At 56.5% G+C, this 25,750-nt stretch overlaps 1 protein-coding gene across 3 annotated transcripts in view; it reads right to left on the reverse strand.

The window, feature by feature from the left end:
* The window catches only part of NCOR2 (nuclear receptor corepressor 2), a 166,751-nt gene extending 142,062 nt beyond the window's left edge, over window positions 1-24,689 (reverse strand). For all 3 annotated transcript variants that reach the window (XM_025401526.1, XM_025401524.1, XM_025401527.1), the window contains exons 1-4: window positions 24,477-24,689; window positions 15,774-15,901; window positions 13,002-13,179; window positions 2,244-2,423 (exon numbers count right to left, since the gene is read on the reverse strand). In XM_025401526.1, the coding sequence (XP_025257311.1) occupies window positions 2,244-2,423; window positions 13,002-13,179; window positions 15,774-15,901; window positions 24,477-24,581 (591 nt within the window). In that variant the 5' untranslated portion in view covers window positions 24,582-24,689. The remainder of the gene's footprint in view (window positions 1-2,243; window positions 2,424-13,001; window positions 13,180-15,773; window positions 15,902-24,476) is intronic.
* Between the last annotated feature and the right edge of the window lie 1,061 nt (window positions 24,690-25,750).

The following is a 25,750-nucleotide window of genomic DNA, read 5'->3' on the forward strand; positions in this document are numbered from 1 at the left end:
TGAAATGGCTGGGAACCAGATACAGGTGACAGCTGCACAACACTGCAAATGTAAGAAATGCCACTGAATTGTGCACTTTAAAATGATTATGCTTGAGAATTTCACTTTTAAAAAATGCCAACGTGGAATTTAGAGGGAAACAAAGAAACAAACAAAAACCTAACCACTGAGAGCTGCCTCGAGCCACCTGGCTTCCAGCCGCAGTCACCAATATGTGCCAGTGCCCGCAGCTTCAGCGCCACCCCAGGGCCAGGCCTCCCCCTAAAGGTGTGGTACCAGGCTGGCCCTGGCAATGCCTGCCCACCCCCACTGGGGCCCGGCCCCTCTCGGGATGCTTATGCCACCATCATGAGACCTACCTACTGCCTGCTGAAGCCTGGGACAGTTGGCAGAGTCTCCAGGACCGGGCCTCACTGTTGGACTATCCTCAAATCCTGGTTCCCCCAACCATGTGACAGCCATGGTGATGGCCCCTTGAAATCAACGCTCTCCCCCTGAAGCGTCCTTCAAAACCCAGCTACCAGGGCACCTCTTCCTGGAAGCCTTCTCTCACCAGCCTTCACCCCCTGCCTACAGTGGCTGGAATGAGCCCTTGATCCTCCTTGGACCCCCTACTTCCTTGTCTGGAGGGCACTAGATGTGAGCCTGTTTCCCCCATTAGTCTAGATGCTCCCTGGGGCCCAGACAGTGACACAATGACTGAATCAACCATTTTTAATGAGCACCTACCATGTACCCCATGCTGCTCAGAACACTGCAGTTAACAGGGAGACAAGGAGAGGACCACTGTATAACAAAGCTGGGTCTATATTAATTCAAATAACGACGCCACCAGCGGGGTGATGAGACAGATCAGCGCTCAGCAGCATTTCTTTTTGTTAAGATAGGGTCTCACTCTGTTGCCCAGGCAAGAGTGCAGTGGCAATCATGGCTCATGTAGCCTAAACTTCCCGGGCTCAGGCACTCCTGCCTCAGCCTCCTACGTAGCTGTGACCACAGGCATGTGCCACCACACCTGGCTAATGTTTTAAATTATTTATAGAGACAGGGTCTTGCTATGTTGCCCATGCTGGTCTCAAACTCCCGTGCTCAAGTGATCCTCCAGCCTCAGCCTCCCAAAGTGCTGGGATTACAGGCATCGGCCACCATGCCCGGCCCAAAGCTTTTCTTTAAAGGCCTAAATAGCAAATATTTTTGACTTTGCAGGTCACACAGGTCTCTGTTGTGATGACTTAACTCTGCCACTGTGGCAGAAAAGCAGTCATATAGACACACATGTGTATAGAGATACACAGACAAGTGGCCATGGCTGTGCCAATAAAACTTTATTTACAAAAAGCAGCAGCAGCTAGAATTAGCTGGATTGGCTGAACCCGGGATAGAGGAGGGTTGGGGGTGCGTGTTCTTGTACAAGGCGGAGGGTGGCCTCTTGATGTCAGGGACATCTGAGCAGAGACCTGAATGATACCAGGGAGCAAACCATGAAGAGCTGGGAAAAGGCAGATTATCAAGGAATTGTATATTAACTCATATTTAAAACAAAATTATAAAATGAATGTTATAAATATTTACATCAGCTTTTTCTCCACATGTCTTTGTGTGGTTTCAACAGTGACGATGAGGATTTATTTTTAATCTCGGGATCTTGCTCCCTCCTCTACAAGTTGTCCATTTTACAGGCAAGGAAACCAAGGCTCCAAGAGATGAAGGTTCCAGGGCCACACAGCTAGTAAAGAGCAGTTAGGAGGCCAGTCCGTTCAGATTCCAGAGCCAAGGGCTGTTTCCCCACATTACAGATAAGGAAAGTGAAGCACAGAGAAGGGACTGCCCACCTCACATTGCCTGGTACTGGAAGAAACAGGATCTGAACCGGGACAGACTGGCTAGACATCCTGAACTTTCACCCACCATTCTTGTGCTGTCTAATGCGGCAGCTTGTGTGGCTATTCAAAGGCACATTTCATATGCATATTAAACAAAAATTAAAAATCAGTTCCTCAGTTGCAGTAGGCACATTTCAAATGCTCAGTAGTGGAACGTGGCTATCCTGCAGATACACAGTGTTTCCATCATGGCAGAAAGTTCTGCGGATGGTGCTCCTGTCCAATAAATGTAAAGGGCATAAAAACCAGTGAGCACCCAGGAACTTGGGAAGGGCTTGGCACATGTCTGTGACACTGCAGTCACTGCTGCTAGAATGGAGACTCAGAGCCAATACTCCCCATCCCCCTGCCCGTTCACACCTGCTTCTTCTTCAGTTTAGAGATCTGCTGCTCCACCATGGTGATCTCTCGGTCCACGCGGTCCATGTTCTGGATCAGCTCCTCCTTGGACAGCCTCGGAGGCACCAGCTCCAGCTCAGGGTCAGTGTGCGGGGGGCTGGGGGGAGACACTGGTTCCAGCTTGCCCGTCAGGCTACGGTCCTGTGGCAGAAAAAAAAACAGGCATAGGGTCAGCACGGGGGACACCCCCAGTCTGTACAACCCTGTGATGGTTAACACTGTCAACCTGATTGGATTGAAGGAGGCAAAGTATTGATCCTGGGTGTGTCTGTAAGGGTATTGCCAAAGGAGATGAACATTTAAGTCGGTGGGCTGGGGAAGGCAGACCCACCCTTAATCTGTGTAGGCACCATCTAATCAGTTGCCAGCGAGTATAAAACAGACAGAAAAATGTGAAAAGGCAAGACAGGCCTAGCCTCCCAGCCTACATCTTTCTCCCACGCTGGATGCTTCCTGCCCTCGAATATCACACTCCAAGTTCTTCAGCTTTGGGACTCAGACTGGCTTCCTTGCTCCTCAGCTTACAGATGGCCTATTGTGGAATTGTGTGAGTTAATACTCCTTAAACTCCCCTTTATGTAATATATGTATATTACATATTTTCTATTAGTTCTGTCACTCTAGAGAACCCTAATGTAGTTGCCAACTTTTTGCCTGCTGCCATCCATGTAAGATGTGACTTGCTCCTCCTTGCCCTCTGCCATGATTGTGAGCCCTCCACGGCCACATGGAACTGTGAGTCCAATTAAACCTCTTTATTTTTTAAATTGCCCAGTCTTGGGTATGTCTTTATCAGCAGCATGAAAACGGACTAATGCATACCCCCTCGCCAATACACCCCTAGTTTCCATCCCTGACTCCAGGCCCAGAGTACTGGACATCTGTCAGGACAGTCCTCACCTGTTCAAGGATCCCATCCCCATCCCAGCCATCACCCATTCTCCAAAATTCAGAGTCCCTTACAGCCTTCAAGATGCAGTTCAAATGCTCTTGCTACATGAATGGTTTCTCAGCCTCTCCTCAAGCTGTGAAGTCTTCCAGCTCCCTGTTCCCATAACACACCTCCCTTCTTCCACTTACCCCATCTGTGTGTTCCCCACCAGCTCAAGGAACCAAGACCCACAGCCTCCATGCTCCCAGGGCCTGGCCTCTGCAGACCTCTGTAAACATTCTCTCATGAAGTTCAGTCCAAACACGCAAGTTACAGAACCATGCAGCCAACACACACGTGGCTTTGCAGAAAACACATATTCCCGAACACACGGAAAAGCCACCAGAACAGGCTACAGAGAAGCTAAAAGGAGTTATCTCGGCAGCAGGGCAGAAGAGGGTATTTTTACTTTCTTCTTATTTGCCCGTATTTTTTCTGATTTTCTTTCACCGAGAGTTACTCTTCATGTAATACAGTTGTTTTTGAAAATGTGCTTAACGACAAAGGAAGCCTGGATTCAGTTATCCATGGATGCCTTCATCCCACCAGCTAAAGTCTGGTGCACCCAGGCTGTGCTAGGAACGCTCTCAGGATAAGGAGGTTAGAAAAAACAACCCAGGCCTCCCCTGTGCAGCCCTGGGTTCACATCCCAGCCCCCTCTGCCACTCTCCAGTTCCGTGACCTCCAGCAGATCAGTCAACTGCTTCCTGTCTCAGTTCCTCATCTGTTCAATGGGGAGAACAGTTCGCACCTCCACCTCCCCGGTCCTTGTGAGTCTTGAATGAGTTAATGGCTTTGAGCCTGTCATACTATAAGCCTCAATAAATGTTGGCTGGGATGGTCCTCCCCTAGCTGGGCTCCAGAACCCAGCCCCCGCCCTGTGCCATCCTTGGGGCCAAGCCAGCAGCTGCTGGCAGACAAGGCCCAGAGCAGAGCCAGGCCACCACCTCCCCACCCCCACGGCAGCTGCACCCAGAGGACACAGGGTGCATTATTCCCCAGACAACTGCAGCCGGGGGCCCCGAGTGCCCCCCCAACCTCGGGACTCACAGAGGCTGCATCATCTTCTGTCCACTCCTGCCATCCTCAGGGCCTCTGTCCTCCCCTCAACCCACAGAGTCCCAGCAAGACCCATAGGGGCCAAGAGTCTTGGAGTCATATTAGGTTTGCCTCCAGCCTCTGTTACCATCTGAGATGTGGGGGCAAGCACAGCAGCAGCCTGGACAACCCAGTGCTCCCTCCACACACACAGACTCCTCGAGGGAAATAGAGAAAAGGGCCTTCATCCCTCAATCACCCCAATGCGGTCCTCCATGCTCCTCAGGCCACCTCCCCAAGGGATACCCTAGAAATCACACCTGGGGCCGCTCACGGCCCAGCCCATCCCAGTCTTCTGCACACCCCATGAAGTAGACCCCACAACAGTCCTCCAAGGGCATTGCTGTTCCATCTCCATTACCAGAGGAGGAAACAGAGCCTGGAGGCCACTGGGACTGGATGCCAGAGGCCAGAACTTTCCTATAAAGGGCCAGATGGTAAAAATAGCTCAAGCTTTCAGGGCCACAAGGTCTCTGTCTCATCTACTCACCCCTGCCATTGTATTGCAAAAGCAGCCACAGGCGATGGGGAACAAGTGGGCGTGGCTATGTGCCAATAAAACTTTATTTACAAAAACATGCTGAGGGCCAGATTTGGAGCTTGCTGGAGTTTGCTGGCCTCCTGCTCTAAGCAATTCACAAGTCTTAATCCACGTAACTGTCATAACCACCGTGGGAAGTGGGATTACAGTTCGACGACGTGCCCAAGGCCACTCAGTGTCCTCCCTTGGAAGCTGCTTGAAAGGGGAGGCTACAGGGGCTTCCATGTCAGAAATGGCCACACATCTGTTCACCCCACAGAACCATGGGGCTGAGCATAAGCGCCAAAGCAGCACCCCTTCCGGGGTCCCAGAGTGCAGGACCTCCAGAAATTCAAGGCAAAAATGTGTGTGGAAGAAAAACTCCCTAGAAAAAGCCTCAGGAGTGTGTATGCATGTACCAGTGGGTGCGGGGCCCTCACTGCTCCCCAACAGGAGGGCAGGCAGGGGGCCATGGGCACCTGACCCCACCCACAGCAAACCGTGCACAGCTCATGCGTCTGGCACTCCCGAGCCTTTGCACAGGCTGGCTCCGCTGCCCAGAGTGCCCAACACCCCTTCTGTGCCAACTGCCATCAGACCCGCGTCCCCACACCACTGCCCAGCCCATCACTGCAGTCCACCTTGGGTGTTTGGCTGGTCTCTCCCTGCAGCCCAAGTCATGTCTTGAGGTTCTTAAGACAAAAGGTAGCAGCAAACATGGCACCCAGAACCCGGTCACACTACTGGTGGCAAGAAACATCTCTGCTATCCTATCTCTGCTCTTCTACCTGGACCAAGAAGAGACACAACAGAGCAAGAAGAAGGATGTGGAAGGAAGGGCTCTGGGGGCCAGGCCACCCTAAAACTGTGAGAGCAAACTGCTCATCCAACCTGGGAATAATTCTCCAAAGCAACATTAACAAAAAGAAGGTTTCCATCCCCAGGGCTAACAGGCAGCACCAGGAGTAGAAACAGCAACTGGCAACCATTAGCAGTTGCTAGAAACTTACTTCCTTTAAACTCTCCATGGATAAAAGCTGTTGTCTTTAATGGGTTCTTCTTTAAGTTCGGGTTTAGCTTTTATTCGCAGCAAAATTGCACAAGTAAGTCCATCACCTGATGAACAGATAAATAAAACATGGCATATCCATACAATGCAATGTGAAGGGCTGGACATGGAGGTAGAGGCAGGAGGATCACTTGTGCCCGGGAGTTCAAGACCAGCCTGGGCAACATAGCAAGACCCCATCTTTATTTAAAAAAAAAAAAAAGAAGGAATGAAACACTGACCCAGGCTACACTGTGGATGAACCCCAAGAATATGATGCTGAGTGAAAGTGGCCAGACATAAAAGGCTGCAGAGTGTATGATTCCACTTACATGAAATGTCCAGAACAGGCAAATTCATAGAGATGGACAGTGATTTGTGGTTGCCCGGAAAAAGGAGGAGGGGAAAGTGGGGGGTGATATGGTTTGGCCATGTCCCCACCCAAATCTCATCTTAAATTGTAGTTCCCGTAATTCCCACATGTTGTGGGAGGGACCAAGTGGAGCAATCATGGGGCAGTTTCCGCCATCCTGTTCTCGTGATAGTGAGTGAGTTCTCATGAGAGCTGATGGTTTATAAGGGGCTTTCCCCACTTTTGCTCAGCACTTCTTGCTGTGGCCATGTGAAGAAGGACGTGTTTGCTTCCCCTTCCACCGTGACTGTAAGCTTCCTGAGGCCTCTCCAGCCATGCAGAACTGTGAGTCAATTACACCTCTTTCTATTCTAAGTTATCCAGTCTTGGGTATGGCCTAATTAGCAGTGTAAGAACAGACTAACACAGGGAGTGGCAGTGTAAGAACAGACTAACACAGGGAGTGGCAGTGTAAGAACAGACTAATACAGGGAGTGACTGATTAATGAGTATGGGGGTCTCCTTCTGGGGTGATGAGAATGTTCTAGAACTAGACAGGTGACAGCTGCACAACACAACACTGTAAATGTCCTACAAGCCAATGAGCTCTTCACTTTAATGTGGTTACTTTTTTGTGAACCGCCCCTCAATTGAAAAAGAAGAGGCAAACCCAGATTGCCAAGAGCGCTTCCCCCGGTGCTGGGTTTCCCTGGATGGGGGCTGAGGGAGCCTGGCGGTCAGGCCTGCAGGTGCACTCCCGATGACTGTCCACCTTTCCCACCCACCCAAACCCACGGGGAGCAAAACAAACTAATAAAGCCCGCACAAGTTGCCAGGGAGCAGTGGGTACCTTCTACTCATAAGATGCCCCTGCTGTAAAACTTCAAGCTAGTGTGAAAGAGAAAAGTTTATAGCATAAGTGAAGACACAGAGGCAGAAAAGCCCCCCGGCTCCCCTGTGCCAGCTCCAGGAAAAAGCAGGGCCCAGCTTCACGCACTCCTAGTACACCCCCTACTCCAGCCACAGTGACAGGTTCTGGGGCAGGCACGGGCCCACTCATGGTGAGGAGAAAAAGCAGTTTGGGGCTAGAAATGTGGAGAGAAGGAGGGAGAGTTCTCTCTTTTTGCTGGCCTTGAACCTGGGAGAAGGAAGGCCTGGAGTCACCAGCTTCCTTCCTGCTAACACACCAAGACCCTGTGAAAGATGGCAGGGTCCTGAGGACATCATGTCACCTAGATCAAGCTGTACCTGAAGCTAACCAATGCTGGACTTCAGTTATGTGAGCCAAAATTCATGTTTGAATTTGATAGGGGTCGTCTGTCCCCCTTAGGGATTTTCAGAGATAGTGCTATTTGTGACAGTTCTAAAGTCCCCAAAACAAAGTTCGATGAATTCCCAAGGAAGTCTCTGATACCACAGAACTCCAGAAGCCGAAGAGCACAGAAGCGTCAGAAAACAGGAACACGATGGGGCAGACGGGGCACGCACAGAAAACATCCCATCAAATTCCTGCCTCAGGCGCCCGGCTGAATTCCACACAGCAGATGCAGAAAACCTCTGAGCATGCTCTCCCAGGCATCGTCCCTCGCTCAGACTTTCCAAATCTCTTCACAGCCTGGAGCAATCACTGCGGCTAGGCTGGCCAGGCCCCAGCACCAAGTCCGTCACACCCCCACCTTGTGGTCCAAGCAGAGAGGAGAGAGAGACAGACACAGAGACAAAGACAGACAGACAGATCGAGAAACAAAAATGGACATATAGGCAGAGAGAAACAGAGACAGAAAGACAGAGACATGGTGACAGAGAGACACAAAGAGAAAGAGAGATAGAGGGACACAAAGAGAAAGCGATGGAGAGGCAGAGACACAGCGACAGACACAGAGACTAAGAGATCCCAGGGGGCACACCGCAGGCAGAGGGATTCCTGACAAGAAGAGGGAAAGCCACGCAGGCAGAAAGAACCACAGAGCAACGGTAAGGGACGGAGAGACCCTCTGGAACCCATAGGCCAGAGGGCACGGGCGTGCTGGAGAGAGGGGCAGGCAGCAGACTCACCCCTCGGGCCTGCTGTCTGCAGAGACAGAACTCACACCTAGGGGACAACAGCCCATGCAGGGGTTGGTCGTCCTCCAAGGCTGGGCCCTGAGCTGCCTGCACACAAACACATGCACACACACGTACACATGCACACACACGTATACATGCACACACGCACACATGCACACACACGCACGCACACACACGTGCACATACATACGTGCATACACAGGCGCACACACACGCACGCACACAAACATGCACACACAAACACATGCACACACAAACACACGCTCACCCACACACACGCACACACACAAATGCACGCACACGTGCGTGCATGCGCATGCACATACAAACGCGCACCCACACACGCACATGCACACACACACACACGCACACACACACACACGCAAACACATGCACACACACATACACAGGCACACAGGTGCGCACACACACATGCACGCACACACAAACACCCACACACACGTGTGCACACACACACGTACACATGCACACACACACGCACACACAAACACACACAAACACGCACACCCACACACACGTGCACACACACAAACACACGTGCACACACACACGCACATGCACACACACATACACACGCATGCAAACACACGCACATGTACATACCCAGACACACAGGTGTGCACACACACATGCACACACACACACACAAACACCCGCACACACACGCGCACACACACACGCACACACACACACCCTCGCCTGCTATCCATCCAGGCTCGACTTCAGGGGAGTTGTTCAAATGGAAACATCTCTCCCAGGCGGCCGAGCTAAAATTCTCTCCTGCCTCCTGTAGCAACAACAACAACAACAAAAAGAGGGGAAAGCAGATTCCAGTGCTAATGGGGGTGCCAGGTAGAGGGAGGACGGCACCCCACCAGGGAGACCACAGGGGACCCAGAGCAGCGGGACAACCTGGAGGCAGGCGTGGGGTGCATTCCCAGCTGCCTGGGCCTGAATCCCGTTCCCCTGCGTCCAGCTCGCTCAGCCTGGGGCCGTCTACAAAAGGGAGGTCATAGACCCAGCCTCCTCGGGCTGGGAAGAGAGCAGGATATGACACTGGCTGGGCATGGCTTGGCACCTGGCAGGCAGTCGGCGCTCACTTAATGGCACCCGCCGTCACTGTCAGCATTCTTACCACCGTGTGAATGCCTCCTGCGCGCCAACCTCCTGATAAAGGAGGTGCCTCACCCTATGAGTCCACCATTCAATCCCATCCGGCCGCATCAGGCAGAGAAGGGGACCCTGCAGGGCTGAGTGGCCACTTCCTTCCCCGGGGCTGGCTCCCCGTCCCCACCGCCCACCCCTACTCCTGCTGCAGGAGGAGGGTCGCCTTTGCCCTGAGGCTGCTAAGGAGCTTACGGTGCCCCAGGGCTGTGCAGGGAGGGGCCTGTGCCACGCTGGGCACTAGGCTGCAACCAGGATGAGGACGCCACCTGGCCACAGTCCCCACCCCGGCCTGGGCAGTCAGACACAGCTGGGCGGCTGAGGGACCCTGGGGGACAGAAGCCTCCGGGGACACTGCCTGCGATTCCCCCACCAGCCCTGCCGTCGGCATCCCCTGTGGAAGCTGGAGAGAGAACAAGCCTCCAGCCTGGTATGTCCTGAGCTTTACTGAAACCACAGCAAACTCCCACAGCAGCAAACCACAGGTGCTTAATCTGTGCACATCCTCACCACCGCCACCGTCTAGGTTCCACTTTCTGTTTCAAAGAGGAGTGAAAACAAAGGGCTGTCTAGGGCACTGGAGGCGTGGCAGGCCTCAGGCTGGACACACATGTGGGAGGTGTCGCTCTCCAGCCAAGAAATGGCCACAGGCCAAGAACCCCGAGGCACCCTTGTCCGGCTGAGTTGTGAGTTCCTGCCAGGGCTGACTAGGCTCACAGCGCCCTGGACTCCAGGCGAGTGGGGGAAGCAGGGGGAGCAGATGGGGGTAGGGGGTGGGGAAGCAAGGGGATGGTGGGGGGAGGGGTGAGTGGATGGCGGAGGGGCAAGGCCACTGGTGGGAGACGATGGCAGGCAGAACTGATGGGTGAGGGGTGGCTGGGAGGTGAGGGGGAGGGACAGGTAATGAAGGCAAGGACAGATGGCCACAGGCAGACAGGCTGGGTGGCGCTGGGTGGCGGCTGGGAGTGCTCTGTGGTAGGGAGGGAGCCCCAGGGGATGAGCAGGGAGAGATAGCAGGAGCCCAGGAAGCAGGGGGTGAAGCGGAGTGAGCAGGATGGGGGGCTGTTTGGGTGGAAAGAAAGGGAGGGAGGAAGAAGGAGGGAGGGAGGTGTAGAAGGAGAGAAGAAAGGGGAGGAGGGGCAGGAAGGATGTGCTGGAAGGGTTGGGCCTCGGGGCAGGGATGCTGGCTGGGGTCCCCAATGGGGTAGTGCCCGAGAGAGAGGAACTGGCATCCACACCAGTCCCAAGCCCAGACCCAAGTGCAGGGGTCCCGAGCCCCAGGCCACAGAGATCCCCTTCAAGGTCGGCAGGGACCCCGAGGCTGAATCTCACACCCCGGGAGGATGTGGTGGGGCTGCAGCCTCTGCCATGAGCGGCCTCAGGAGTCCCCACAGGACTGGCCACAGGTCTCCCCTGCCATGCAGGCCCTGGAGGGCAGCCAGGACTGGAAGGAACAAGGAAAGAGGAATGTGCCTGGGGGAGGGCGCTCCTGCCGAGGGCACAGCCCGTGCAAAGGTCCCCAGGTGAGAATGTGCCTGTCGTGTTAGAGGAATTCCAGGGTGGCTTGGGAGGCTGTACGTGAGTGGTTGAGAGGACTGGTGCAGGGAGATGAGGTCTGGGAGGTGACGGTGCTGGATCATGCCGGATCTGCAGCCCATGGCAAGTATTTTGGCTTTTTCCTGCTTGAGACAGGAGCCATGGATGGTTTGGAGCACAGGAGGGACACACAGGGGGACGCAGGCATCTGCCTTTACAAGAGCCCTCTGGCTGCTGCTTGGAGGATAAACTGAAGGAGGTAGAGGGAAGCAGGAGCAGGGACACCCAGCAGGACGCTACTGCAAAGTTCCCAGAGAGCAACGGTGAGCTCAGGCTGGGGGTGGTCTCAGGCATGGGCAGAAGGCTGGAATTGGGATATTTTAGAGCAGAGAATGGACTGGAAGTACGCAGGAGAGCAGGGAGGTGGCCAGGGTGGAGTCCCTGAGTGCCAACAAGGACACAGCTGCATCCACCGGGGGAGATTCCTGAGCGGGCTCTAAGGCGCATGTGGTCTGTTGGCTAGGAGTTCATTTTCCTTCCTTCACTTTCCCACGACAACTTGGTGAGGCAGGGGTTGCCCCAGGGACAGGGAGGCCAAGCCAACCAAAAACCACACAGACACCCCAGCTCCTCCCTCCCCTGGCCCCAGAGGAAGCCCTGTGGGTACCTGGCAGGTGTGCAGGTGTCGCAGCCACAGCCACTCAGAGCAGGAGGGGAAGCCCTGCCATCCCAGACCCAGGATGGCCCCCCCAACCACCTGCCAGCCCAAGCCCACCCCAGGGATATCCCAGGGTCCACGCGGGTATCCCCTCTCCCCAAGAGAAGGCCGAGTCTGGCCCAAGTGGCCTGGCCCTGCAGCCAGACCACCACCCATGCCAGCTCATGGGTGCCAAGTAGTCCCCACGCATGGGGCCCACAGCCGAGCCCTCTACCCAGATGACCAGGTGACACCCTGCACACAAGGTCCCAGATCAGTGAGGAAGAAACGGGGCTCAGAGAGGTGCAAAGTTTACACAGCTGTGGAGGTGGGGGTGGTGGAAATCACACCTGGGTCACCTGAGAGCAGATGGACGGAGGGCCCTGGGATAGGTGAGCGCCCAGGTGAGGCCTGGGGCCACCTGCAATGCCAGGCTGCCTCCCCATGGAGATGCAGATGAGCCTAAAGTTGTCTAGCTCCTCCTGCCCAAACTGCATCCACCGTCCCTCAGGTCTGGGTGGCTGCAGACTCAACCCAAGCCAGCCCGGTGCCACATGGTGCCCCAAGGAGTGGCTGGACTGGGCAGTGGAAGGAGCCTTTGTCGCTCTAGGTGTCCAGGCCATGTCCTAACCAAGCTCCGCCCCTTTAGTGCTGAGCCAACTCTGTCCCAGGTCACTTCGGGGGACTCTGGAGTCTCACCTCCCTGCCCCTTAAGAATCCAGGAGCCCCAGGCGCCTGGCAGAGCCCCGAGCTGTCCGCCTCACAGGCCTGGGTTCGGGGCCCAGGGGGCTGCCTGCTGTGCAGGGCTCAAGACAGGGGTCACTAAGCCCTCTGTTCCAAGCACTCACAGAACCAAACAACCCGCCCTCGAGGAAGCTCTCAGAATGTGCTGAAAGCTGACCACCGACCACAGGACCGTCCTCACCCCCACCAGATGGCAGCTCTCTGCTCCACGGCACCCCAGGCCCTCCCCTCCCAGCTTTCCCCTCCCTCGTGCCAGCTGCCCCATGACCACAAGCCTGGTCCTGCCCCAGAGCTTTTGCACTTGCTGCTCCGCCCACCTGGAAACCTTCCCCACTTCTTCCCACACTCTGGCACCTCCAGAGAGACCCGGCGCCTGCCCTCCTCCTGCCGCCCAGCTCCGTGCACTCGGTGCTTGGCCCACCTCCAAGCCTTTGCCCGAGCTGCCCCCTCCCTGCACACCTACCCGCCACCTCCCACCCAACCCAACCAGCAGCAGAACCTCAAGGGGCAGACAAGCGCCCAGCTGGGGGCCCAGGTTTACCTTGGTGAGGTCTTCAGATCCCGCAGGCTGGCCAGCGGCCAGCAGGGGTGACGGTCGCAGCAGGGGGTCGGGCAGCAGCTCTAGCCGAGGGCGCTTGCTTTCAATGAACTCCATCTCTGACTTCCCCAGCTCGGGCAGGTACGAATGGGACTCTGGCCGCAGGTGGAGCTCCTGGGACCTGCGGGAGTTAAAGCATCGGTGTCACACAGGAGATTGCGGCTGAGAACTCCCGAGGCCCCGACTGCCCTCTGCGCCACGCACCTACTGCGTGCCGTGCTCTGTATGATCCTGCGAGAAAGGTGCTCACAGGAGCCCACCTCCCACGGTCCCACCGCGGGGCAGGACTCCAATGCAGCACTGCCTTCCTTCAGGTCCACATTCACCAAAGACGTTTACAGGGAGGGAGTGCGCTACAGTGGCACTGGAATGCCCCAGAGTGACTGCCCCCCCTTGCCACTCGGGGCGGTCCGTGGACCAGCCCACCGTCCCCACCTGGGGCTGGTTACAAATGCAGAATCTCCAGTACTACCTGAGGCCTACCGAGTCAGACTCCGCATTTTAACAAGATTGCCGGGTGGTTCACAGACACAGTTCATTCAGGAAACACTGTGAGCCTAACGCAGATAACAGCACCCGTGATGCCATTTCCCTCTCACCCACGCAGGGCAGACATCGCTGGCCAATCGCAGAACTCTTGCTGCTGAACCTGGCCTAACCACCTTCTCAACTCAGCCCAGCAGCCTGGTGCAGACCGGAGCTGCCCAGCATCCCCAGCGACTGGCTCTCCTGAATGTTCCTCCATAGTGTGCCTAGAGAGGGCATGGCCTTGCCTAATTAAGCACACCCCACAGAGCTGGGACTCCTGGCCTCCACCTCTCAGGCTCCAGCCATCACCCACCAGAAACAGCCTGAATGTGGCCCTTGCTGAAATGCTTTTCCCAGAGGCTGAGCAGGGAATCCACAGCCGTTCCCCTCCTGCACAAGCCCTGTCTGGCCTGGCCCTCGCTGTCCTCCGACTTCACTCCTGCCCCAGGGCCTTTGCACCTGCTGGACTCTGCCTGGAGCATTGAGACCTCAGGCCCTTCACGTGAGCTCCCCTCCCCTTCACATCTTGGTGCAGATGGCGCCTCCTGGCCCAGGCCAGACCACACCACACCCGCCTGTCCGCTCTCTCTCCACTGCCCTCCCCACGTGCTCGGTGGCCACAGGTGTTTCCTGGCCACCTCCCTCACCCTAGAATGAACACAGGGTGGTCTTGTTCATGGCTGTCCCCAGGTACTGGCGCACAGTAGGCGTTCAATCAGTGCTGTAGATTGACTAAACTCTGCCCACTGCAGCATAGGCTGGGGCCATGTTGCTGGCCCCACCCAGTGGGGCAAGGTAACCACCCCTCTAGGCTCACCTCCCTTAAGTCCTTGTCCCTCCAAAGCTGGGCCCCAAGACATCCCCCTCTTCAAGGCCCAGAACCTAGGGCTTCACCATTACACGGTGCTTGGCAGGAAGCGCATGGTGTTTTCACTTAAACATGACAGCAGCACTGCAGTGGCTCGAATAATGTCCTCCCAAAATCCATGGCCACTGGAACCTCAAAATAAGACCTTCTTTGGACCTAGAGTCATTGTAGATGGAATTAAGCTAACAGGAGGCCATCCTGGATTAGGATGACTGGGGTCGTTGTAACACGACAAGAGAACACAGAGACAGACAAGGAAATGGCCACGTGAGGCAGAGGCAGAGGCAGAGATTGAAGTGACGCAGCCACAGACGAGGAATGCCTGTGGCCCCCAGAAGCTGGAGGAGACAGAAAAGCATCCTCCCCTCAAGGCTTCCGAGGGGGCGCGGCCCTGCGGACGCCCTGACTTCAGATCACGGGTATGCACTTATGTGGCTTGAAGCTACCCAGTTTGTGGCACGCTGTGATGGCAGCCCCAGGAAACCAATCCAGGCACAGAAGCACACTGCCTCCGCCTCCCCTCCTCCTCCAGACACCTGCGCCCACTTGACTTCACCAGCCCCGCCTGCTCTGGGGCCCTGGGACACCTCCATGGTACCATGAAGGGCGGGGGCCTGGTGCCTCGACTTCTAGTCCTGGCTGAGTAAACAAGAGCCCATCCTCAAACTCGCAGCCTCAGCTTCTCCATCTGAGAAACAGGCACAATTCCCCACACTTCCGCCGTCTCTAGCAGAAGCTCCTGGAGATGGTGGGAGAAAGAACATGGCCTAACGATCCCAAATAAATGTATGGAGAGCTGGCTCCGGCCCAGCCCTGGCCCTCCCCTTGCTGTAGTCCCCCCAGCTCCCCGCCCCACCTCCCTCCCACGCCCCCACCTCACCTGTTCATTCCCCTCCCACCTGGATCAAGGAAAGTAAGGCTGGCCCGGCACAGGCACACACCAGGGGGCGTCCTCTGCCAGCTGGAGAAGAAGGAGGAATGGGAGGGGAGGGCAGGGGCCCCAGGGGCACCAGGTGTGGACTCGAATCTTCCCACAGCAGCCCAGCCCGGCTGCAGCCCAGCTTGGAGGTCCCCACTGCTGCCCAAACCCACAGAGCCCACTGAAGTTCCACGCTGCAAGTCTGAGGGCCATGTGGCTCTTCCCTGCTCGTCCTCATCCTCACCCCGAGTCACGGCCACACCTGGTCAAGGGTGAACACACGGCCCGACACCCCCTCATTTCACAGGACCCTGGGTGCTCCTGCTCCACCATGGGCCTCTGCTTCTCCATCTGAGAAGGGGCTCCAGAGAAGGGACAAGGAGGCAGCAACTCTCCTCACCGTTCATTCCCGGGCTGGAACTCGGACAGCAGGGAGGGTCTCCGCCGCTGCGGCTGGATGATGGAGCCAGGCGACAGGTGGGAGGCATAGTCGCGGGAGTGGTGCTGGTACTCCAGGAGCCCGACGTCCTGCAGGAGGGGACAGAGGAGCGGTGAGCGCAGGCGGGCACGGGCATGGTGGGGCACAGCAGGCAAGGCCGTGGACTCCCTGCTTAGGCTCGCTCCTGCCCTAGGCAGATAAGCCCAAGTCCTGCAGGGAACTTCAGGGACCGTCTGGCCAGAGGCTACCCCTGGGGCCGAACGCCAAGGAGAAGAAGGAACACAGATGGCTGAACGGCCCAGGGCTGCGTCCTTCCCACACAGCCTCCCACAGTCTCACGATCACGCCCACCTTCCAGGTGAGACCGTCAAGTCTAGGAGGGCTGATGGGGCTGTCTGAGGCCACAGGCTAGTACAGGCCTGGAACCATCCTGACCACGGTGTCTGTCTGCCAGCCACGTTGGCGCTGATTGCAGGAGGAGAGAGTAGAGGAAGCTGTCTTCACTTTTCTACCCTCCCACCCCATCCTACCCCTGCCAGGCAATGGGTCCCTCTGGCCTGAGGAGCTGCAGCTTGGAAATGCAGGCCTGGGAAGACAGGACTGAAGGTGCATATGGGGCAGCATTATTTGTAAAAACAGAAACGCATTTGCAGCAACAACTGGGAAAAGGCCCAACCTAGATGCCCAGCTCTTGGCAGGGTGGGTAAGTGATGCCCACGTGAGGGAACGAGGCTCGGGCCTCACTCGCCAGGAGAAGGATGGATGGTGGTGAGTGACGGCGACAAACAGCCGTTGGCCAGCGAGGCCCAAAGACCAGGTTTCAGAACGAAGCGCCCCCTGACCCCAAGCCTGCCCTGTAAAAGAGAAACTCCCGCAGGTAAGGCTCGTATCACAGCCAGAAGGGTAAGCCTCAGGCAAACCCTCCTCCTTTAATAACACACCGCCGTCCATTTGACAAAGACTCTCCTTGCCCACACCAGAGTCAAGCTCCTCTAACCCATCCTCTCTCCACAGGGCCTTGACCTTGGCCTTGGCCTTGCGGGGCTCTGCCCAGCTGCAGGAATCCTGGTAAGTCAGTCTAGAGGAACCCCCCACCCTCAAGCGCTCCTCTTAGTAATTTTCCATCCACTGACCCCTCCCTCCGCCCTGCGGCTAGGCTATGAGGCCCCAGCTGTCTTGGCCGTATTTGGAGCTGAGCCCGGTCTCTCTCCCTTATTGTGACAGTCTGGACACTGACAGCACAATTGTCCTGTATAGTCTTCCTGCTTAACAAGTGTCCAAATACTTTTTTCTTTAACACATTATCCATTATCATAGGGGAGAAAACTCAATATCAACAAATTAAATGTATACCGATTGCCAAGTACACCCAGATTTGAGAAACATTAAACTGTGTTTAAAAAAAAAAAGACAGTAACAAGTCTCTCAAACTAAACAAGGCAGGCTTCACTTATGCACCAATCCCAATAGATTAGTTCTGCCTGCCTGGAACACTCAGTTATGCTGTTTGCGGTAATCAGTTAGTGATGTCTGACACAGGTGAGGCTTCAGAGAGTGGGATTGCAGGTGACTTCATTTCTTCTCGGCACCTTTCTTTAATTTTCCCGATTTTCCATAAAAATCTAGTCATTCTTTTGTTGTCTGGCTTTTTCAACAAGGCAGTTATTTTTGCAAAGAGAATCAGACACAATGCCAGGTAGATGTGTTGATAACGTATCTGTTGCAGACCCAACAAAATCAGCACATAAGAGCCCAGAAGCCCAGAGGCCAGGAAGGATGAGCAAGTGGAATCCACGGGGACCCTGGCAGCCTCAGAAGCTGGAAACGTTGGGGAAAGGACCTCCCTGGACAGTCCAATGCAGACACCAAAAGCTGCAAGGCCTCCAACAGAAGGTATGTCTTTGGCCCTGTTATTCGAACCCTCTGGGCCTCAGTTTCTCCTCTTTGAAATGGGTGCCCAGCCCAGATTAAAGGAGGTCGGCACCTCCTACACTCATCTTCTTCACCTCTCTGAGGGATTCCCCCAAGGCTGAGAGCAGCCTCCAGAAGGCAGAAAAGGCACAAGCCTCCTCCTGCATCCCCCAGTGTCTAGCACAAGACTCCGGGTGCTCTCAGTGGGAGGAGAAGGGAGAAGACGGGGCTGGAGGGAGGGAGCGGAGGAGGCCACTGGGCTGACGATGACGCAGCTGCCAAGCCAAGACCTTGCCACACACACAGAGGTGTGAGAAGAAAGCAGCAGGCCTCGCAGTCTGCCAGGAGGATCCTCTCCGCCCAGCTCTCCCGTACCAAGGCCAAGTGGGCAGAGAGGCAGGGCAGATGGTCCAGTCCCTCGGAAGAGGGCCTCGGCCAGATAGTGCTCACAGCGGCCAACCATGGTGGAGGAGGCCCAAAGCGGGGGCTGGGGAGGCCTCTGCATGAACCCTTTGGCCTTAGTTTCCCAATTTAGTAGATCCTCCCAGGAGCATCTTGGGGGCCGTTTCTGCCCGAGATCTGTGGGCATTTTGTTACTGGACCCTAAACCCTGGGAGACACTCAGTCCACACTGGCCCCCACCATGAGGCTTGAAGCAGGTCACCAGGGTTGAGCCCAGGGACTCCCCCGACAAGAGTGCCTGGAGGTTCTAGGGGAAGGCAAGAATCGGGGACGCCCCACCAGAGAAACTGACCCGAGGTGGGGCCCCAGGGGTCCCATGAGCTGGAATACACCCAGGCTGGAAACCACCTTGCCATGTCTCCGAGCAGGAGAGCTCCCCGCGTGACAACATTAATCATAAAAACAACAATAATACCCCACAGTAATAAATTGCCTGTGTGCACCTGCAGCTAAATGCTTGAAATATATTAATTTCATCCCTACAGCAGCCCTGTGAGGTGGATATTACAAGAAGCCCCACACAAAGATGAGAATACAGAGGCACAGAGAGTAAGTGGCTTGTCCACGCCACACAGCAAGAAGGGGGTACGTTCTGAGATGCAAGGCAAAGGCTGAGCTGGCTTTCTGAGGAGGGACAAGAGGGAACGGTCCCCAGGCTCTTAACCTGTCCCGGTAGGACAGCAGCAAATCTGACTTGGAGAGAGGGAGACTGACCCAGCTGCTCAGAAAGGGAGGCAGGAAAATCCGTTCAGGTGATGCCCCCTGGCCTCGGAGGGCTTCTCCCTGACCATGGCACCTCTGAAGCTGGAAATCAGGGCCCCCAATAAATTACACCCTTAAAACTCCTGGGGAAGGTGAGAGGCCACCAGAAAGAGCTGTTCACCCAGGAGGGAATCCCAGCTGGTGCCTTCTTGGCTGGGTCCCGAGGGTGGGGAGGAGTGGCTGGGGGCAAAGAGGAGAAAGGGGCTAGATTCGCGGGAAATGTTTGAGCATGGGCTGGGAGAAGTTCCTTTGCGGGAAAGGAGTACCCCTCTCTGGCTCCTGGATAGGGCTCCTTACTCCAGAAGATGTCAAGGGAATGCCTGGGACTGCACACTGAAAGCAAAGGAAGAACTCAGCCCGTTCCTAGACCCTGAATTCATGGGAAAGCAAAGGAAGAACTCAGCCCGTTCCTAGACCCTGGCTGCATTCATGGGTCTCTCCCGGAATGATGGCGGCTGCAGTCAAGAGAGCTCCCAACTCAGGACTTTTGCACATGCTGTTCCTGCTACCTGGAACATTCCTCAGCCAGATTCCCACATGCCTGGCCCTCTCCCGTCCTCCAGGTTCAGCTCCAAAAGCAGCTTCTCAGTGAGGCTCCTCCCCAACCCTCTACTTAAATGTGGGCTCCCCCAACCTCAGCCCTTCCCCTGGTCTCCTTCCCAACTTGCCATTTCCCACGAGGAGGTCAGCTCCCTGAGACAGCGATGCTTACCTGTTCTGTTCACAGCTGCACTGCAAGGGCCTGGAAGAGGATGGGCCCAAGACACCCGATAAGTATTTGCTGGATGGATGGATGGATGGATGGATGGATGGATGGATGGATGGATGTCCCAGCATGGGAGCTCTCAATGAATGAATGAACTAATGAATGAATGAATCAATCAATCAATCAATCAATCACCCCCAGCATGGGAGCTCCCACCAGCCTCTCTTTTGAGGGCCAAATCATCCCTCCACAGCCTCTTAAAAGCCATCACCAAGCAGCAGGAACTGAGCTGCAAGAGGGGCCATGAAGCTAATGGAGGACCCCCCAGGGCACTCAGGACACTGCAAAGCCTTCCGCAGTCTAGCCTCTCCCAGTGACCCCCACGTGCCCACCTGTCCCAGCCTGGCCCAGGCAGTCTCCAGGGTCTGGGAGCCTTGGCCCAGGGCAGTACTACTCCACCAAAGGTCTGCAACATTGCCGACCGCAACAAGGTGGGCACAGAACATGACAGCATGCAGACCCTGGGGTCGGCGCAACCCTGGCATCCGAGGGCACAACCAACTCTGACCCTGCCGGACCGGGCCTGCATCTGTGCAATGGGACCCCGTATCGATTTGTGACAAACTGGAAACGAAACAGACCAGTCCTTCCTATAGGAGTCTGATAAGCGCTAATCTAGGCCAAGAGTCAGCACACTAGGGCGCAAGGCCAAGGCAGACCTGGCCAGCAGTGTCCAGTGTCACAGGCGCAGGCCACGCCCACTCCCTTACGCCCTGGCTGAGCTGCTTTCACACCGTACTGGCCGAGAAGGGCAGCTGCATGGCCTGCAAAGCCTGAAATATTTACAGAGAAGGTGTGCTCACCCCTGCCCTAGGGGCAAAGCCCAGAGTGTACCCTTGGGGCAAGACAGAAAAGGCTACTAAAGGCGATGTTGTAAGAATAGCATCGTCATCATTACATTATTGATTATATCAAATGTCTGCTTACTCTGTCCAGACCCTGTGCGAGGGGCTCTGTACCTATCAACTAACTGGATTTTCACAATCTTAAAACCATCCTTGCTCAACTGATGGGGAAACTGAGGCACGGGACGGTAAGGCCACTTGCCCCCGGTTTCACAGCTAGGACATCACTAGGGCAGGACGTGGCTCCAGAACCGGTGCTATGAACCAGTCTTCAATACTGCGGCATAGAGAGGTTAAGTAACTTGCCCAAGGCCACACAGCAGAAAAGGGTCACGGTGGCATTCAGACTCTGTGTCCCTGCCTTTAACTGCATTCGTTTAGCCCAAGGTCTGGAGGAGCTCAGGAGCGTTCAGGGTCCCAGAGGACCTGAAGAAGGCAGAGTGGAATTGGGCCACAGAAAGCCTGAAAGGAGGCCAGGAGAGGAGGATGCGTTGATCTCCGGGAAAACAAAAGCTGTGAGCGTTTTGTTACTGGACCCTCAACCCTGGAGACCCTAGCTTCCCGAGGACCCTCAGGGAGAGACATAGGGTCCTGCTAACTGTCACGGAAGGAAGCTGAGAAGCTGGAGCCCTGAGGATGGAGAGAACGGGGCACGGAGGGATGCGGCAGGTGGGAAGCGGGAGGGCAGGGATGATGCATATAGAAGCCTGGAGCATGGCTGAGGCTGAGTCAGGGAACCTGGGGGCTTTCCATGGTCTCAGGGTCCAGGCCTCTGTCTGCAAGCCCCCTCTAAGTGAAGCCTCCCATTTGCGCTGGGAATCACTCACCAGCAGCCCGCAGATGACGCCAGGGCAGAGCACGGGCAGAGGCAGCGGCTTACACGGCCCGCACCATTCCACCGCTGGCTCGGCATCCAGGGTCCTGTGGTTCCCCAGGGGGAAGAGGCCCTGCTTGGGTCTCCTGCCACCCTTCCAGGAGGAAAGAGATGACTACCCCGTGCTTGCTGCACACAGACATTGCCACCGATGCTCAGACCCACCAGGACACCGGTACTGCAGGTGGGGAAACTGAGGCCGTTCCACATGGCTGTGAGCGGGCCAATGCCACTCAGCAAGCTGGACACGGAGAGGGATTCGAAGCCACACTGAGGTCTCACAGGCTCCAGGGAAGACCTGCCATCAAAGCAGCCCCGTGCCCAAAGCGCCAGGAAGAGGATGCTCCGGACAGGAGGGGCTGTCCCAGGAGGCAGGCCTGTCGGGGGTATGTGTGGGGGTGACCTGAATCTGGGAGGGTCACTGAGGCATCTCGTGGATCCCAGCACAATGGCCTCAGCTACTATACAAGGAACCAGGACAGCCAGGTTCCCGCCACTGACCATCCCCTTCCCCGGGGGTCTGTCTTTCTGTGGCTTGATGAGGAGCTCGGGAAGAGGGTGGTATCTTTTGAAGTGGGTCTCGCCCGTTAAAAGGACAGGAAGGGTTTGGGGGCTGAGGGGCTGCCAGGGAGGAGCCTCCAGATCACAGCCCCCAGCTCACCTCCAACCCGCAGCAAGAAAGTGGCTCCACGCTGCAATATGCCCAGGGTAGCAGGGCCCTTCTGAGAGTGCCCAGAACCCTTCCTCCTGCCCTTCAAGAGACAAGCAGGGTTCCCTGGATGGGCAGCCCTACCATGAGGCAGGAGGGTCCGATGAGGGGCGGCTCCCCCAGGGAGGAGCACACACAGGTGGGCCCTGCTGTCCCCACACAAGGACAGGAATGTTCTCACCTGTGGCTGCCAGGCTGGGCCCCGCTCACTCCCTGGCCTCTTGCCTGGAGGGGGTGGTGAGCGCTTGGCCCTGTCCACCCATACCCTGCGTCACTGACAGCCCAGCAGGAGAAGAATGGGAGGTGTCTAGGCTCAGCCAGTGACCCCAAGGGCCCAGTTGGGGCAAAGGGCAGGAGAAGTGGGAGGGCAGAGGCTACAGCAGCCTGAGGACTCCCCAAGGCTAGGAGCAGGGTGCGGGTGGTGGAGGAGAGTGGGAACCTCCACAGGACAGGACAAGAAACCAGAAGCCAGTGGCCCTGCCAGTGCCCCTCCCATCGGGGCAGGCAGGTTCCCCTCTGGGCAGCAGCAGGAACAGCAACAAGACCAAGGAATGGCAGCGGCAAACGGACAGAGCGGGCTGGCCCTGAGCCAGGCGCCATCTTAAGAACATTCAACATATCCCCTTTACCCCTCATGAGAATCTAGGAGACAGGTACTCTGAGTACCCCCGCTTTATCGGTGACAAAACTGAGGTTCAGAAAGGTTACGCAACTCGTCCGGTTTCCTACCCTGTGAAATGTTTTCCCATTGACAAAACACAGAGCATGATAGTCGTACCACTCTGGGGTGATCGGGGGAAGGCACACAACCATATACACTCGGGGCTTTGAACATTTGACCTGTAGTAGGTGCTCAGCTAACAAGAGCTCTTCTTTTTGTTGGTGGTGGTGACAGATAAAGACCATGATGACAAAATATGAAATCGTTTCCTACCGGGAGTCTATTCCTTAGCCCTGGGCACACAGTAGGTGCTCAATAAATAAAGGCATGGGGGAGTGGGGGGACACAGAGACTTGGAGCCCCGATGCTGTGGCAGCCTCCCCACTTAGGGCAATTGCAATCGCACCTGAGGCCTGTGATTGAACCTCTTGGGCCTCGGTCTCCTCATCTGCAAAGTGGGATGACAGCGCGAGCTGCTCTTTCACAGGGCCGCTGGGGAGAATGTAATGACTCTACACAGGGAAATGCCGTCCTAAGAGGGATCCACAATGCACCCACTGACGACAGCTGGCTCTGCAAAGCGTCCCAGGGGCCCAAACCTACAGGAGGCCACTGTGTCAGGGACTCCCCCAGGCAGGGCCAGTGAGCTCATATGCAAAACCTTCTCGCTTACTGATGGAAAAGTCCTCCCACACAGCTTCCTTTCTGGTTCTCACAAGAGGGGACCACACCAGACAGGCAGGACAGACACATGCACACACACGCACACATGTACCCCCACGGTGGCCGGCAGAGTCAGCTTCCACTCCAGCTGTGACCTCCAGGCCTCACATCCATCACTCAGCAGCCAGGAGGTCACAAGGGGGAGGTCCACAACTCTGAAAGCCGCTTGGCAAACACCCAGAGACATGGTATATAGCAGGTACCTCGTAAATGCCAACCAAGGCCCATTGTCCTAGCCACACCATGCAGTGAGAGAAGAGGCAGGAAATGGGGCCCCCGCTGGGAGGTGAGGCGGGTGGCGTGCGGCTTAGGAGACCCGACCAGGGCACACACGTGGGCAGGCACCGAGGCCCACCTGCTTCCAGGACAGGCCATCTGCCCCGGCCACGGGGCGGGCTCCCCAAAGACACAGCCAGCACCCTGGACCCTCGTGTCAGGGAGGCAGAAACGCAACCTGTGCGGGGCCTCCTCATCTCAGAGCCTCAAGCCTCACCAAGGCGAATACACACGGGACGGGAGGACAGCAAGGAAGGGGAGCTGTGACCTATTAGGCCCCCTTGCCCCCCAGAAGTCACCCCAATCCTACCCAATCCTACCCAATCCTGCGGCAGCAGGGGAGCAGAGGTGAGGCTGGGCTGCAGGACAGTGAACACAGCAGGAGCTCCACATTCACGTGCCAATCCCACTGCCAGTCAAGAGAGGGCAGAGCCCCAGCTCAGCCTGGCCCCAGCCTCCATCTTCCCAGCTTTAAAATGGGAGCAAAGAGATTTTACCAGATGTTCTAGAAAAGGCTTCAGACACCAGGAGTCTCTGTGGAGGCCTCCCTTCTGCCCTGGGAGGCTCAGAGCCATGCGAGCCTGGCTCCCAGGAGAAAGGAAGGGGTGAAGACTCAGTGGAATGGAAAAAGAGTCTCAAAGGTAGCCCCAGGCACACATACGTGCACCCCCTTACCGTGTGTGTCCGGGCGATCTGCACTGGGTAGGAAAGGCTGTGGGGCGGGTAGCGGGGTTCAGTGGCCCTCCACGTCTGTGCCACAGGCTGTGTGGATCCCGACATGGTGGTGGGGGTCGGGGTGGCTCCCAGGCCCCGATAAGCTTTCTCTTAATCGCCACCAAGGATTAAAAGCCAGTCCTCGTCATCAGCTCACGGGCCACCCCGTCACTGGCACCTGTGAGAAAACAAGAAAGGAAAAACAAGATCAGCCACGGGGCAGGCGGCTCCTCCGCACGTGCGTTCCCAAGTCGTTCCTGTGGTCCCATGAGGACATGCAGGCACCCAAGGGCCTGCCTGGATCCTCCTTCATCCACTGCCACACTCACCTGCTCTCCGGCAGCACCAGAAGACAGGCGTGGCGTTCAAGGTCCCTCCGAGCCATGCAAGCCACGCAAGGGACCAGAGGCCTCCTCCCCACCCGGGCCCTCACCACCACTCAGATGGCTCCCAGCCCCCCTCAGCCCACCCAACCTCACTCCATGGCCCCCCGGGTTTCTGAGTCACGGGGCAGAGTTCCCAGAAAGCACCTGTCCCAGGAGGGGCAGCCAGCAGGGACAGCACACACCGCTGAACCCGGCAGCAGGGGCCAGGGCCAGCTCGGGCGGGCCACAGGCGACAGCATGATCCGGGCAAGGCTGTGACCCTGTGCAGGAGGCTGATACCATGACATGGGGCAAGACTGATATGAGGTTAGCCAGACGCAAGCTGGGAGGTGGGATTAGGACACAGAGGGCTACGCCAGGAAGAGCCAAGGGCAGAATGACAGTCAGTCAGGTCCTGCAGCCTAGGGATAGGTGCCCCAAACGGCTCCTGGGGCAGATACTGGCACCTTCCATGGGAGAGGATCTACTCATGGCCATGCCAGAGGAGTAACACGAGGCAGGCTGGCAGCTTCACAGATGGAAAAACAGCCCCACAAAGAAGACACGGCCCAGCCAGGGACCCACGGCGGCCCCTACTCCGAAGCTGCCTTCGCTAGGAAACCCCTAAGCCCCCCCGCCCCCAACAAGGCTTCTCCCCTTCCTCTGCCAGCCACAGCTCCACGCCACCTGCTGGGCTTACAACAGGGTCCCATCCCAGACCGAGGCCCCCTCCACACTCTCTCTGAACCAGCCCCTCAGAAAAGGTGTGTCCATTGGGTCCTGCCTCATGCAAATCCCTCTCTGGCACCCCCACAACTGCACACCCCCTGCCCCAGAGCTGAGGGAAATGCACCCTGGCACAGGGACCCA

The sequence above is a fragment of the Theropithecus gelada genome, chromosome 11, assembly GCF_003255815.1.
Source record: "Theropithecus gelada isolate Dixy chromosome 11, Tgel_1.0, whole genome shotgun sequence".
NCBI classification, from domain to species: domain Eukaryota; kingdom Metazoa; phylum Chordata; class Mammalia; order Primates; family Cercopithecidae; genus Theropithecus; species Theropithecus gelada.